Source organism: Plodia interpunctella, chromosome Z (assembly GCF_027563975.2).
Source record: "Plodia interpunctella isolate USDA-ARS_2022_Savannah chromosome Z, ilPloInte3.2, whole genome shotgun sequence".
NCBI lineage: Eukaryota > Metazoa > Arthropoda > Insecta > Lepidoptera > Pyralidae > Plodia > Plodia interpunctella.
In genome coordinates this window covers 6,747,870-6,763,143 of record NC_071324.2, presented here as the reverse complement: position 1 = coordinate 6,763,143, position 15,274 = coordinate 6,747,870, and the positions used below count along the sequence as shown (strand labels likewise).

The 15,274-nt window shown below is 32.1% G+C and overlaps 1 protein-coding gene across 5 annotated transcripts in view; it reads right to left on the bottom strand.

Annotated features, from left to right (window-relative positions):
- Positions 1-402: 402 nt before the first annotated feature.
- The window catches only part of LOC128683335 (eukaryotic translation initiation factor 4 gamma 3-like), a 36,686-nt gene continuing 21,814 nt past the window's right edge, over positions 403-15,274 (bottom strand). For 3 of the 5 annotated variants that reach the window (XM_053768845.1, XM_053768847.1, XM_053768843.2), the window contains 20 exons: positions 13,164-13,562; positions 12,515-12,574; positions 11,959-12,267; positions 11,714-11,844; positions 11,112-11,265; positions 10,845-11,014; positions 10,561-10,764; positions 10,251-10,397; positions 10,079-10,163; positions 8,870-9,222; positions 8,065-8,247; positions 7,717-7,867; positions 7,154-7,234; positions 5,904-6,201; positions 5,525-5,711; positions 4,079-4,255; positions 3,834-3,995; positions 3,493-3,724; positions 3,283-3,384; positions 403-1,888 (listed from right to left, as the gene is read on the bottom strand). In XM_053768845.1, the coding sequence (XP_053624820.1) occupies positions 1,809-1,888; positions 3,283-3,384; positions 3,493-3,724; positions 3,834-3,995; positions 4,079-4,255; positions 5,525-5,711; positions 5,904-6,201; positions 7,154-7,234; positions 7,717-7,867; positions 8,065-8,247; positions 8,870-9,222; positions 10,079-10,163; positions 10,251-10,397; positions 10,561-10,764; positions 10,845-11,014; positions 11,112-11,265; positions 11,714-11,844; positions 11,959-12,267; positions 12,515-12,574; positions 13,164-13,562 (3,665 nt within the window). In that variant the 3' untranslated portion in view covers positions 403-1,808. The remainder of the gene's footprint in view (positions 1,889-3,282; positions 3,385-3,492; positions 3,725-3,833; positions 3,996-4,078; positions 4,256-5,524; positions 5,712-5,903; positions 6,202-7,153; positions 7,235-7,716; positions 7,868-8,064; positions 8,248-8,869; positions 9,223-10,078; positions 10,164-10,250; positions 10,398-10,560; positions 10,765-10,844; positions 11,015-11,111; positions 11,266-11,713; positions 11,845-11,958; positions 12,268-12,514; positions 12,575-13,163; positions 13,563-15,274) is intronic. The other 2 variants (XM_053768848.1, XM_053768844.1) reach the window with 1 other exon arrangement.

Genomic DNA, 15,274 nt, shown 5'->3' with positions numbered 1-15,274 from the left:
CAGTTGTTGAATTTTGTACACTCTGTAAACGCTGGACATTTTGCGACTAAAAGTGACCAGTAAAGTAGCCAAATATTTACTATTTTATGGCAGATTAATCTAATCAAAACTGATAAGACATTGTGGGTTATAAACGAAAAGTAAATTTAACAAAAAAAATACTTTAAATTAAACAACATTTATGTACAAAAACCTCAAGGAGAGGTTTATTTTTATATTTTTTATAAAATTTAATAATAATAAATAACGTGTTTAACTAAATTCCTCGTTGAATACACACATTTTTAATGGAATATAAAAAGCTCTATTCATGTCTCTCTATAACGCTTTCATAAGTCAATTCACCACAACTTGGCCGATTACATTTATGGATGTTCATATAGGATACTCAGTAAAGATTAGTTTTTTTTTTTTCATAAAAAGTTTATTTACATAACATACATAACTGACGAGAGTAGCTATAATAATAATAAAATAACCTCAGCAGCGGACATTATAAATTGAAGGACGCGAGCGCGAAAGAACGTGGCTCATGTACCCACGACCGCGAGGCCCGCGCCGCCATATACTTCACGACAGATTTGAGACAATCGTCACTGCCAACTGAGATACTATAATAGCATAATTAAAACTAAACAATAAAATATCTATTAAAATCAAAAAGTTAAATGTAAAGAAACATTGAGTGCGTCCAGAAATTGATGGCTAGAAAAAAAGGGACGTATTTGTAAAGACGATGTAAGAATTTAGGAATCTTTCAACATAAAGATATCAAACGTAAGCACATTTTCCATAACAATATGGTATTTTTATAGGTTTTTTATATTTTATTTATACACTTTAACATTTTAATTACTTTATCAGTTCAAAATTAACTGTCTCTATATCAAAAACAAAGAGATATACGTAATATGAAATATATTTAGCGTTCTTCTTTGAACTCAAATTTGTTATATCAAAGTATTCTACTTTCTGTTAAATAATAATGCTGGTACCCAAAATATAATACATGATTAAGGCTTACATTAACTTATTGGTGCTTTCTTCACCAGAGCATCTATCATATTTTATTTTATGAAGGTACGTTTATTACTTCGAGGCATTTAAATATTGCTATTATTGTTTCATCAGAATTTGGTACGCACTGATGATATTCTCTGATCACCAGATAAATTAAAAATAAACTATATATGAAATGTTTATACATAAAATAGACATATCTCAATAGAACCAATCGAAAATAATATAATGCAATATAGCATAATCGCAAATAAATATACAAGAAAAAAAACACAAGTTCCAGATGTAAGAGACAGCCTATTTATCAAAAACTAAAAGTGCAACGGAAAAAGACAGTCAATCAGAAAAAGAAAAAAATGCCGATCTGGCAAACAGAGAATACAGCTGCTCACAAGCTTCGTTTACATTTCTTCGTTTACTATAACTTATCGTTAGCAGGGAGAAAAAGGTTGTGATGAAAAAATAATGTAACTGTACCATTTACATAATAAAGGAAGAACAGTGATCTGTTCATCAATCAAAAGATTCTTCACATAAAACAAAACGGGAGTTCATTGAAGCAAATTTAATTTAGATTTCCGATAAATAACTATCGCTTTCAAAAATATTATACAACTTTTTTCTAGCTTCTGTTAGGTTAAGCATTACGATAATAATAATAATATAATCTATGAGTTCCGTGTAGGATGATTCTAATATATAAAAATATAGAAGACATTGTAAGCGGATGAGGGTGGCGCGGAGGCGTCAGGCGGTGCCGGGAACACAGCCGCGGCGGTAAGCCCGCGTCATTCCTCGCTGCACGAGTCCTCGTTGTCCGCCTCCTTCAGGTTCGTGAAGAACGACGTCAGCGCCTTCAGCATCACACCTTAACAAAAGTACACACACATATTTCATGCTCAATTTTATTCGCCCTATTAATTCAACCCAATGTTTTTGACAGTTCGATGAAAATGTCTATCTAATCTAAACTTTTTTAATATCTCAAGTACCTTACTATTTACTAGATTTTGACCAAGAAGTTGTGTATATATGTTACTGTAAAAGCACGAACTACAGTAAATCCTATGATATTCCAGTAAAACCTAAGATTTACCAACTCTTAATGGTAAAATTCCGAACAATTTTGCGATTCAAACTTTTACCACAATTCACTTGGTAAATCTTAGGATTTACATCAGAGGCACGGTAAATGTTGAAAAAAAAATTTTATATCGTATTCGTTTAAAGGTAAGTCATACCTTTAAAATATTTTATAAATAAAAATACCTACTTACCATATAAAAAATAGGTAAGGATTTGATTAATTACTTCGTTAAGTAATTACTCTCATAATTATGATATCTTCATAAAAATATGTAAGGTTTTGACTGAATAATTTTATAGTAAATGATTAAAAAGAATTACTCATTGTTCTATTCCCACAACCAACATTTACCAGCTGTCAGTGGCAAAACCTAGCATATACTAAATTCTAATGGCAAAAGCCCAAAAAAGTTATATTTAAGAAAAAATAATATATTTTTTTAAATCCTGACATTTAAAATCTTATCGTAAATCTTTTCTGAAACAACCTAAGATTTACCTATATACGGGCTTTTGCAGTAACATATATATCGTCATAGGTATACCAACAAAAAATATACCATCGTATCTATCACTGGGCAGATTCCAGTTTCAGAGGTATTTGAGATTTTATGAAAAAAGTTTGGCGTTTTCATACAATAAACGTTCTACTATTAAAGTTTAAACTTTCAACGTCTGTTTCCTAACAAAGTGATTTTTGTAAGTAGAAACTTTAAATTATTTTTTCCTATAAATGTGAATAAAGTTAATTGTTTATTCCATATGATCAACCAACTGTTTATCTATTAAATACAGCTTTTATACCACCCAAGTGGTTACCTAAACGCTTGAAACGCCATATATATATTTTTTTGTTAACCAGTGATCCACAATGATAAGATTGTGCGGGGCTACTTATCCCCGCACAATCTTATCATTTATTTCGTTTCGTTCGTAGACAACAAAATTTGCAATTTTATCTATCATAATATAGTGTAATATACAATCGTAATATAGTGTAATATGAAACCTATATACGGTTGGTAAAACAAATTGGAAGAGTAATGAGTAAGTGATGAAATAACATTCGTTATTACTTATCATTACAGAAAAAATATGGACTTATGAGTATTTGTGGGGAAATTTCCGTAGTAAAATAGAATTGGTTTAAAGCACATAGCTTAAAAGATAACATACCCTTGCCTTCCGGTTCCTTGTCCGACTCCTCCCACTCAATAAATCCTTCTACTGATATTATGTATTGTTCATGTAAATATGCAAAAATTTGTAATGTTAAACCTGAAATGAGAAACATACCATTGTGAAACACTTGATCTATAAGTACCTAAAACATATTTTTCTTAGTAGGCGAATATATCTTTTAATATTCAATCAACAAATAATTACCTTGTGGGTGTTCTAGCCTATGTATCAATTGTTGAATGCCGAATAAACAGCTTGCTTCTCTTGCTTGTTTGGATTCACCAAATTCATTTATAAGTCCTATGTATTTATTCATTCGCTCTTGATTGAAATGCGTGACTTCGCGCCCTTCGGCGCCAAATAGAGCATGTTCGCAAATAGCTTGGATTAAACCTCGCATGAACCAATCCTCATTTGAAGCTTTACCTAGATTGTCCTATGAAAAACATTTTAAAATTCATTACATTTTAATAAGGATATCTTATATTTATTTTCAATCAAGCAATTTCTGTGACAACCGTACTAATGTATCTGCTCATACTTACTTGTACCCATCCCTTTATACAATCACAAGTTTCCTCAGAATTCATTAATTGTAGCAGTTTCTTTTGAGCCTCAGTAGGCGACAGAATTACTTTTGTTTCTTCATTAGGTACTACGCTGCCTTCTAGGAATTCAAATTTATTATCTTGTAACCATGTCGTGACCTTAAAGCAGGCAAGAAACATTATTTAAATATATAAAAAAATAAGTCACTCCAGTTACAACTAATTGGAATGTTGGCACTGACCTCTTCCTCGCTCATCCATTGTTTTAATTTTAACCCAGATTCTTGCCATTTGCTTTTAACGAATGTAGGGCCCATGCTGTCTTTCAAATTTTTGATTATTGCCTTGAGCAATAAATGACCATGTTTTTCGTTGATAATGGTCTTTGAAATTTTAAATACTTGTAAAAATGTGATATGCTGCAAGAAAATGTATAATAATGTTAATCATTATTTTATAAAATAGATTAAAATTCAAATCATTTATTCAGAAATTAGACCTTCACAGGCACTTTTCACGTCAATTTTCATATTAAATAGTAATTTATCACAAGCTACAAACAACTGGCATTTCGGAATGGCCTTTTTGCTTAATTGTGTTTCTCAACTATATATGAGAAACGAGATGAGTTCTCGGGTTGACACATGGGTCCAGCCATTGCATTACTCAACCATAATACAGGGAACCTCACGACCCGGCCCACGACGCCACCACCTGATTGACCATTTGAATGAGCCTGACATACTAGATTCCCATGACTTCATAACACAAATCTTATTCATAGAAATAGAGTATAATTCAGACAAAAATGTACACAAGTAACATGTACGTGACATGTTTTACGAATAAAATTTTAAAGTCACAGTATATTATGAATTACAAAGTGTAAAATTATTCATTTTACAGACCGCCGAACATTTTAAACCCTGAATCTGTTCATACAAAATTTATGCTTATTTCGAGTGTTTGCACTATTTACTTCGTTTAATTTTTTATGTAGATGTAAATTTGATTTGACAAAAATAAGTACATCAAAGATGTGCTGAGACACAACAGTGAGGATGTTAATTGATTTGAAGAGTTCTTAAAGAGAATCTCGAGATTTCTATCCCTAAATTAAACGAATTTTTCTGTATCATACATTTTTTTCTCATCTCAGCTGCATTACCCCAAACTAATAATCCGTAGGACATAATGCTATGAAAGTAGCTAAAATACACAAGTCATGCCCGTGATTTCAAAGTTTATCCCGCTTTAATTTGCCGTCAATAGTGATGCCCAGGTATTTAGCACTATGTACACTCATTCATCGTGCGAGTTATTTAAGAGGGAGAATTTAATACATTCTTCCTCTTAATAGAATAGCTATTATAAACGATGTCATGATCAGTCAAATCAGTGTTACCAAAACACATTAAAATATTAATTTTAAAAGTTTGTTATTTCTTCGTTTCTTATAACGATTCAGCTTTTTAAGAATATAGTCTGTGTTTTAATAATATTTACACGCTCTAATAAAATGTTAACAATTCTATTGTAATAATGAGGAACATGATGGGACAGTAGTTTGCGCGGTCACTTTTAACTAGCCTTAAAGTATAAATAAGTGACTAAACACAATTATACAAGACAATATATTTAACATGGTTTACCTAATCAATAGATTCATCATATCGTTTAGTTCTTACCTTCTTCTCTATTAGGGGTGCAATAAATTTTCCAAAATATTCATAGAGCATAGGAATATCAATATATAAGTCCGGCGCGAATTCAAATATTTCTGTGGCGCCCGCTATGAAGTTGTCTGGAGAAATAGCTTTAGCAGACATTGCATACAGGAGGGATTTTGCGATTGTAGCTACATCTTTCGCTGGCCTGAAAATAAACCAATAATTATGTAAGTTTTAAAAATGTATATGACCACTCAAACAAATGAAAATTGATGCTGTGGGAACTTTACACATAGAAATGAAAATGGATGCTATGGGAACTATACACATATTGAGCACTTGTATTTTTCTGAAGATAAAAATAACTGAAATGGTAATATGGGCAATAATCACTTACTTTTCCAAAACTACATTGAATATTTCAGTAACTACTGCAGCATGATATTGAGGCTCAAATAGATGCTTGATTTCGGCTACTAGTTCGTCCTCATCGGGGTTGATGAGCGAAAGTTCAATCATGGAATGGACAGACTTTTTCTTGGGTTCAGGTAAAGGTTCTTGTGGAACTGGTGCAGGCTGGGCGGTAGGGACTTCAGGCACAGGTGGCGGGGTAGGAGGCGCCGCGCTGACGCTTCTGCTGCCCGAGTTCGACCTGGGTACTCCAATGGATCCCGAACGACTACCACTGCCGCTGTCTACAATTAAAAATAAATTTTTAATGAAAGTTGTCTCACGGAATTATTAGTAAAAATAACACAATTCACACATTAGGTAGAATTTCACAAAAATGTCATTTTAAAGAACTAATTTGAACGGAACCAATATAAAGCCAAATTATAATGATAGATGTTTCCCTTAGTTCCCCACAGTCTCAATTGTGGACTGGTGTGAAATATTTGTTAGCCAGTATAATTACAAAAACAAAGTCTACTAATAGATACAGACCATTAAAGATGTCAATTGTAATTGTAGTTGTTATGGCACAGGAGGAATTTTTTTTAGTTAAGAGGAGCATTGATCGCAAAATTTTAACCCTGAAGGAGTGAAATAAGGGTTGGAATGTTTGTATGGACAAATGTTCAAATCGGTACAGATTATTATAAAAAATTAAATTCACACTCGAAAAATATTTCAGTGAACATGTGTTCATAGTTTATTAGAATTCACCCCCTGAGTTACAAATAAGTGGTTGAAACTTTGCGTGGCCAATATTTTGAAAATTACTGCGATTTCTATGAGAATTATTAAATAGGCTCCTAAATCATACTATATTATAAATGTGAAAGTTTGTGAGCATGTGTTTATATATGTTTGTTACTTTTTCACGCAAAATCTACTAGACCGATTGATATGAAATTTGGTACACGAGTAGTAGGACACGTTTTATTATGAAATCCCCACGGGAGCGAAGCCCCGGGACGCGGCTAGTAATATTATAAATGCGAAAGTTTGTGAGGATGTATGTGTATAAAATTACATAGTTTATCTCTCTCACACCAAATTGCTGGACTGATTGATAAAATTTAGTACACAGGTACACTATAACCGGGAATAACACATAAGGTACTTTATCCATAGGGGATGCAACAAATAAAATTTAAAAAATAATTTAAGAAAACTTGAACTAGATATAAATAGAAAACTTACTGAAGTCACCTCTCGAGTTAAATGTGGATCTCTCAATAGAAGCACCTTTGGAATGGTAACTAAGTGGCAAGTCTTTGCTGTCTAAAAATAAAAATACATATTAAGCTTAAGATATTAAGAAATTACATATTTTCTTGAATATCATAAGCAAGGAATCACTATAGTTTCTAATGCACTGAATGCAGAAAATTAAATTCAGGGTTACATACTTATATCCAAATTCAAATCATTTATTCAGAAATTAGACCTTCACAGGCACTTTTTCTCGTCAATTTTTATATTTATAGTTATTTCTCACAAGCTACAAACTACTGGCATTTCGGAACGACCACTGCTGAGAAGAAATGCCGAAAGAAACTCATTTGAACAGTGTTGGTCCCTATCATGGCAGATCGGCTTACCATTATCGTTACTTACAATGTTTTTTTTTTCTAATAATATATATAAAAGTACATAATGCACTTATATCCACTTAATATGTTATCTTAGCATATGTAACTAAATGAACACATAAAATAATGTTTACTTAAATTATAAAATAAAAAGTATCATAATAAACTAACCTCTCAGAGAAGTAGGATCAGTTTGCACATTTTCTAAAACACTGTACATATTTTTCATGCCAATCATAGAGCTGCTAGTGGCCTGGGTCTGACTCTTAGCTGCAGCTCCATGATTCCAACTAGGAGGGGCCAATTTGATGCTGTTCAAGTTCTAAAAAAAATTTTTTTCTTTAATTTTATGAAATTTTTAAACAATTCTTTTAAACTTTGATTATTATTCTAGAATTTATATACGTCTTGTCATTAAAAAAAAATAAAAGATATAAAGGGTACAACAATAATAAATTGAGTTGTTTCAATGAAAATAAATGATAATACTTTCAAAACTATTTATCCAACCCAGGTTACCTTCTGTGGAGCCGCTTTCATTAATTTGGATGTATCAACTGTGTATCGAGAATTTGATTTCCACATATTGGTATCTGTTTGGAAGGAATTTGAATTCTGTCTGCGTTCACCGCGCTTGCCACGGCCACCTTCATCACGTCGGAATCCTCCGCCACCTCCTCCCATAGGCACAGCATTCATCATCTACAATTCAATATCATACAAAATAAACAAGAATATTTTTTAATAACAACTTTATTCAAAATGTCAGTGGATACTCGAGTCCTATGCGGCCTTCGTCATTCGACCGTACAATAAAGCTACTGTGCCTCCTTTATATAAATTCGTTTGTAACATTTGTATGTTGGGTTTGAAGTCACTAAACATTTTAACACTAAATTTGTGATATATGGATTTTAGTATATTACATTATGTCATTGCTATGCCTAAATAAATACACATATACGGCAAACCATATAAATTGTATTCGCCCCAAAGTTCGAAACTCATGTTAATTGTATAAATATATAAATAAAATCCAAGATAAGTCAGTCTGAAAAAGATCATTTTACATGATGATCAGACAGGGGATCAAAATCGGGAACCTCAAGTATAGCAGTCCAGCATGTTGATAAGTTTTACTAATAAACCTCAAATGTTAACTAAACGAAATACAACAATAATAATACAGTCACTATAAAATAATTGATGTTACAAGTTAGAACTTGTTAGATGTTACAAGTTAGAACTTATAATCATTTTCAGTACACAGAATATTGATTGCTATTTGGTTTTTCGGCACAGATTTTTGGCAGTAAATAATTACCTCAATATGCCGCTGTTGTTGCTCAGCCTCTTTCTGGATTTGATCCATCATCTTAGGCTGTGAGTCTACTACACTTTTGATGACCCACTTTCTTCTTCTCAGTTCTATGACATCTTGAATCATAAACCGAACACGGCTGGAGATTTTATTATTTTTCCTATCTGAAATGATGTCCTGCATTTTCTTGAACACATTATCAAGCTGGTCTTTCACTTCACTCTCCACTTGTTCTCCAATTGTGGTAAGCAACTTGCATAGACACTCCAATTTCTCCTCCTCAAGTTTTTCAATCAAATGATTCATACAATAAACCATGATTTTTGCTGTGAGCATTTTCAATTTGTACAATTCACCTGAAACCAAGGAAAATTATATCTTAGTAATATAGTATCTTCAGAAAACTAACAACAATAACATTCGCATAGCTTCAATTAAGATGGGAGTAAAATGAATTCCTATCAATAAAATCAGAAAATAATGCCAATTTTTTATAAATACTCGTTAAATAGTGTGTCTAGGGATACCACATGTACCATACATATACCATGCAATAACTTCGCAAGGACAGGAGATTTTCTTTAAATGAAATAGCAATTAAAAGATTGTTTGCATATTGTTTGATAAAAATGTATTTTCGTTAATTATGTACTAACATTAATATCTATCGCTATGCCCTACCCACACACTACATGTTTCAGTGGCAATCAGTGGTGCATCAAAGACCAGATCTATCCATAACAAAGTTTGAGGTTGTAACACACATCCGCAAATATTAAATTAGTATAAAGACTTTAAAATACTGTTTCAGTAATATGAACAGTGCTTTATTATTTTTCTTTTTAGTTTAAATTTATCAAAACGTAAGCCGAAATATATAACCGAAAATGAATACCGCTAGCTTTATTTTTTTATGTATTTCATAAAAGCAATATCGCCAAAGCAAAAAAGAAATAATATCGCAAGCAAAATTAGAAGTAACAATTCAAAATTTTCTTTCGCTATAGCTAACAAAACAAAAAATTTGAACAAAAATGTAGGTTTGTATTGGCACTTACGACATGTACACGACTAAGACTTAGCACCAGTATTTACAACATTTGTCAACATAACATTGGTCATCAATATGCGCAATTTACAACTATTACCTTCCAAATTGATTTTATATTTAGATAGTATGAAAAATATTATGAAATATCTAATATTACTTACCTATAAATCTAACATTTCCAACAGATCGCATCCTGACTCTTCTATACTCCTCTACCAGCATTAGTTGAAGTTCTTTCTTTTTCGCCTAAATAAAACGAAAAACATCTTGATTAAAAATAATCAATTCTAGAACATATACATACAACAATCATTTATTTACATGATTACTTACAGGATCTGTACATTCAGAGATTTCCTTTTCTAACTTTAATATTTGCTCATCTACCTTTTCAGCTATAAACTGAGCCTGGCATTTGCTAATAATCAATCCTCTAAAATTGACACATTGCTCAGGAGAACTCGCATTATGAGCTGGTACCTGAAAGATTAATATTGATAAAAACCATATTATTACTTCTACAACTACATAATTGGAAAAATTTAATCATTTGTATCATAACTTTGGCATCAGTAATTAGATGCATGTTGGCTCACAGATTTACTTATATTTATGACTATTCAATCATATATTAGCTGCCTACCTTCAATGTAGATAACTTATTACACATAGCAGCATAGGCCTCAGAGAAATTAGGTTCATCAATAGCCTTTTCAAAAACAAGATCAATCACACCTTCCAATCGTTTCTGATTGTTTATATCAAGAGTTTTTACTTTATCCAGCAAAGTATCGAATTTTTGTGGAGTCAACTTATTCAGAATTCCTCTGAACTTCTTGTATAATTCCTGAAAAAAGAGAAATATAAACAATTAAAAATATGGCAGATATTATAATATTGTTATACATTGTCATAAATAAAACATACCTGGGTCTTGCAATCCTCTTCGGGCAGGTTCTCTTTCCTAAATCGGGATGGTTTCCATGCTGAATCCACTTCATTTAGCTTGACCTCTTCACGTGACAGAGTCACAAAATGTATAGATCGCTGACCACTGTTTCCACCTTGACTGGAATTCAGTTTCACACTTCCCTTTCCTGTGTAAATTTATATAATAATTCATTACCTTCATCTGTTAATATGGAACATTAAATTTTAAAGCAAACTCTAAATAAAAGAAAATAAACATCTTACCTCCCATTGCCATGTTCCTACCATCTTTTTTAGCATCTCGTTGAGTGTTACTTCTTGATCCCATCCCAGAGGGTTTGGCAAAAGTTGGGAACAAAGAATCATTCATAGGCCTTGAAATCGTAGAAAACGGCAGAGGGTCCTGAATGGGTACAGCCTAAAAACAAATATAACTGACGAGTCTAATTTGTGCAGTCATTTGAGTTTGCATTTTATTAACCCCCGATGCAAAAGAGTGAAGTTTGACCGCTAGGTATCTGTGTGTGACACAGACAGACACACAGACAGACAGACAGACAGACGTCTGTCTGTAAGTATCCTCCGTAGCGCATCAACGGGTGAACAGATTTGGATGGTGTTTTTTTATTTGATAGGTAATTTTTATGTGGTGGTTCTTAGATATGTTTGATCAAAATCGGTTCAGCCGTTCAAAAGTTGTAGCGAAATGAATATTGAAAGTCGGGGATTTTTTCAAATATCTAACAAATTAACTATTATAAAAGTGACTTTGTACTGGTGCTCTTAACTAGAATCAGATAAAAATCACAAGGTATTTTTAATGTTAACTCCATTAAAAATACCTTGTGGTTTTTATCCCTTCTTACCCTCATTATGTTGCAGGCCTCCAATAATGGGACATTTGGTTTATTCTTAGACATAGGGTCATCTTTGATTTGCTTCAATAGTCCAATATCATAGCACTTCTTGCCAGATTTATTTAGAGGCGACCATTGATCTAAAAATACAAAGATGAAAAAATTGTATTTATTAATATCAATAACATAATTTTATATTGTTGTATTAGAAAATAATATAATCATTCTAATTAAGATAATGACTAGATACAAACCATCAGAATACTTGTATTTGGGCACAAATACAGGAGTGGTCTGAACCTCAGTCTCAACAGCAGTAGACTTGTCCTCCGCCTCCTCCTTCTCAATCAAATTTTCTTGATCTACATTACTTAATTTATCAGTCTCATCTTTACCGTTTTCATATGATTCTGATTCAGTTATGGCCACATCATTAGTTGCCATTTTGTTAGATTTTTTATTATTATTCTTTGAGTTCTTTACAACTTTCTCATTTTTATTTATATCCTCTTTTGTGTCAGTTTTAGTTAATTCTGTAGTGTTTCCATTGGCAGTGTCTGGATCTTAAAAATAAACAAAGCACAATTTTTATTTAGATACAGTCAACAACACACTAAAAAATATTTTTTTACAAATAGGCCTTTGTTGCCGCCACATATAAGGTCCATGCAGGGTTATATAACATGCAACTAACTGAAAATAATACTTATTACAGAACACTCGGCTGAACAATGCACATAATAGTGCTAAGGCAATGGGAATCCTCCCATTTGCCCAAGCTGCCAGGAAATAGAGAAAATCAGCTTTCACCTTGTAGCCAAATGCCATGCTTATATTGCAGCCAGAAGAGATCATGAGCACAGGTATCATCTGAGGATGATCTCAAAGACATAAGACTAAGGGCAGTTAACAACTTAGGTAAATTTAATGCATTGCCGCCGGTATAGGTTTACCGGTTAACCCGCACCCCAAAAAAAAGGGTCTCGGGGAAATGGGTGAAAAGGTCCCAAATTGGGAGTTCTTATCAACCATTTGGTACATGATTATATCCTGTCGCTCGATTTCCCAACAACATGATATAATCATAAATAATAAATGTGCATAAAAAAAATAATAATTATTTTTTACTTTATTATTGGTATACTAAAGTGTAAAATTATTTGCAAGATAATCTCATTCTGAGACATTCACATATTGATACCATAAAACACTAAAATGGGCAATTAATCAGTAGAACTACTACTACCTATATGTATACTGTATTTGGAAGATGTGTAACTCTAAAAGGATGTCCTATATTTACAACTTGATACTAAACAGCCAACCATCTTAATACATACCAGTATTAAGATGGTTGGCTGATGCTAATGTCATGTAAATTAAAATAGGTAGGTCTAAAATATAATGTGCAAAGAGAATAAAATCAAAATGAAACAAATAAGTCATATATGTAACTCACCAGTAGACTTGTTGTTAAGATTAATATCTTTCATCTTAGAGTCAGCTTGATTAGTGCGAATACAGCTGGCTATGCTCTGAGTTAATTTGGCTTGAGCTTGTATTACACTAGACGTTTCTCTGGTCTCTATTATTTCTGGACTTGCCGGCAGCTCTTTTGCAAGCTTCTCAATGCTTGCTGAGAGCAACTCTGTAGCAGTTAGGGGAGGTGGTTCCGAAGTTACAACTACTACCTTATTTACTGGTTCAGCAATTGCTTCCACACTAGAAGCATCAATCTCGAGAGCAGGAGATGATATCTTTGTTACAGGTTGTTTCTTAGTTAATGATCCTATTGTTTGATTGTTTTGACTAGTTGGAGGATTGATAACTTCTTGTAAACTATCAACTGAACTAATCACTGCAATAAAAGATCAACAGCATGTTAATTTATAGTATTTCAACATTAAGAATCACAAAGATCACTAAAACTAATAAAATTAATATTCTATGTTGAATAACTAATAAAACTATCTAGAATAATAATTTTTTTTATTAAGATATTTAAAAAATATCTATAAAAAATGCATATATGGGTGAATTTCACTAGCGTTTTGAACGCTGCCATGTTTTATCATTAGTGTTGTATTAAATTGTACCATACACAATAATAAATTTATTTATCCTATTTAAAACCTAAATAAGTAAAGTACTGGTACAATGTTAATTTTATAAATGTTTAATTTAAAAAAAAAATGTGTGACACTATTGAAACTCTACATGCCACCTTCAAACAGTCATGAAATTCACCCATACCTGTAACAAATGTAAAGGGAGAAATAACATTTATGATCACACCTATTTGCTTTTCAAGGTTTGTGAGAGGCCCAAGTTATAAATGCATGTTTAGTAGGTTGAACATGAATACTGAATAATTTGAAATTATTGGTGTCTCAATGCTTACATAAATAGGTATTTACCAGCAGATGTACATATTACATAGTTGACTAGAAACTTATAATATAGGCCAATCAGTATTTTATCACGCGCCCACCACGCAAGTACATCGTACAGGTTTGCATGGAAATCTTAAAATGTCAAAATGGAGGTCAATGCAGAACACAAAAAAGCACAACTTACAGGAAAATTGCAAATATATAGATAGTGGCAAGTGATTTCATAACGATTTATCACGTTACAAGTGGCTACCTAGGTATGATGGTGGCAGAAATCTATAAAATGACAAGATCAATATATTGAAAGCTTAATATAAATATGTAACAAAATGTACCTATTTAAAAGATCTAATTTTACATTTGGCAAAAGTAATAAAACCAATTGAATTGATTTTCCTTTCCTCCAATCAATTTTTGTGAACCCAGTTCGAGTTCTATAAATAGAGACGTGAGGTATTTCCACGTGGGAGTTCCTTCTCGCACATTACCTGATTATCAGACTTTGAAATGTGGCACTGTTAGCTAAATCATATCACAATTCCCCAATTCACCAAACTTCTTCATAAAATTACACTTTACTAAAATATGATACGATATCGTAACAATATGGAAAAAGAAAGTATCCAAAAGGTCACTCAAGGATCTAGAATGTCGGATTATAACACTCTTAGCACTTTTACCACATTACTTATTTTAACTTAAATAAAACTTTAATACCTATAAAAAGCTAGATTTATTCAATTCAAATGTAAAAAATCACGAGATATAAATTACTAAAAATATTAGTTTATCGCAGCCATGCTCCAAGTGACTGTGAAGTAAAAGCCGCCATGTTGAATCGTTCCATGCGGACAGGCGGCTAATGTACGTAGTGATGTGCGCAAGTACGAAATCGATCGATTCAGTTTAATATTAGATTTGGTTATGAATATAACGTTGCATTTCATGTTTTTTATTTGTACGACTATTATACACATATTTACAATAATCTACTCATTAATTTAAGATGAAAATATTCTTAAAATGATTACCCCAGTTTAATTTCACAATTGGATAGCTATCTTTTTTTTCGCATACTGGGAATCTTATAAAGGAAAGAGATAAGTCTAAGCACTGAATATTCTTTGAATATTCTTCCTTGGCACAGTACGCGTTAGTATGTTTGTGAATAAAATAT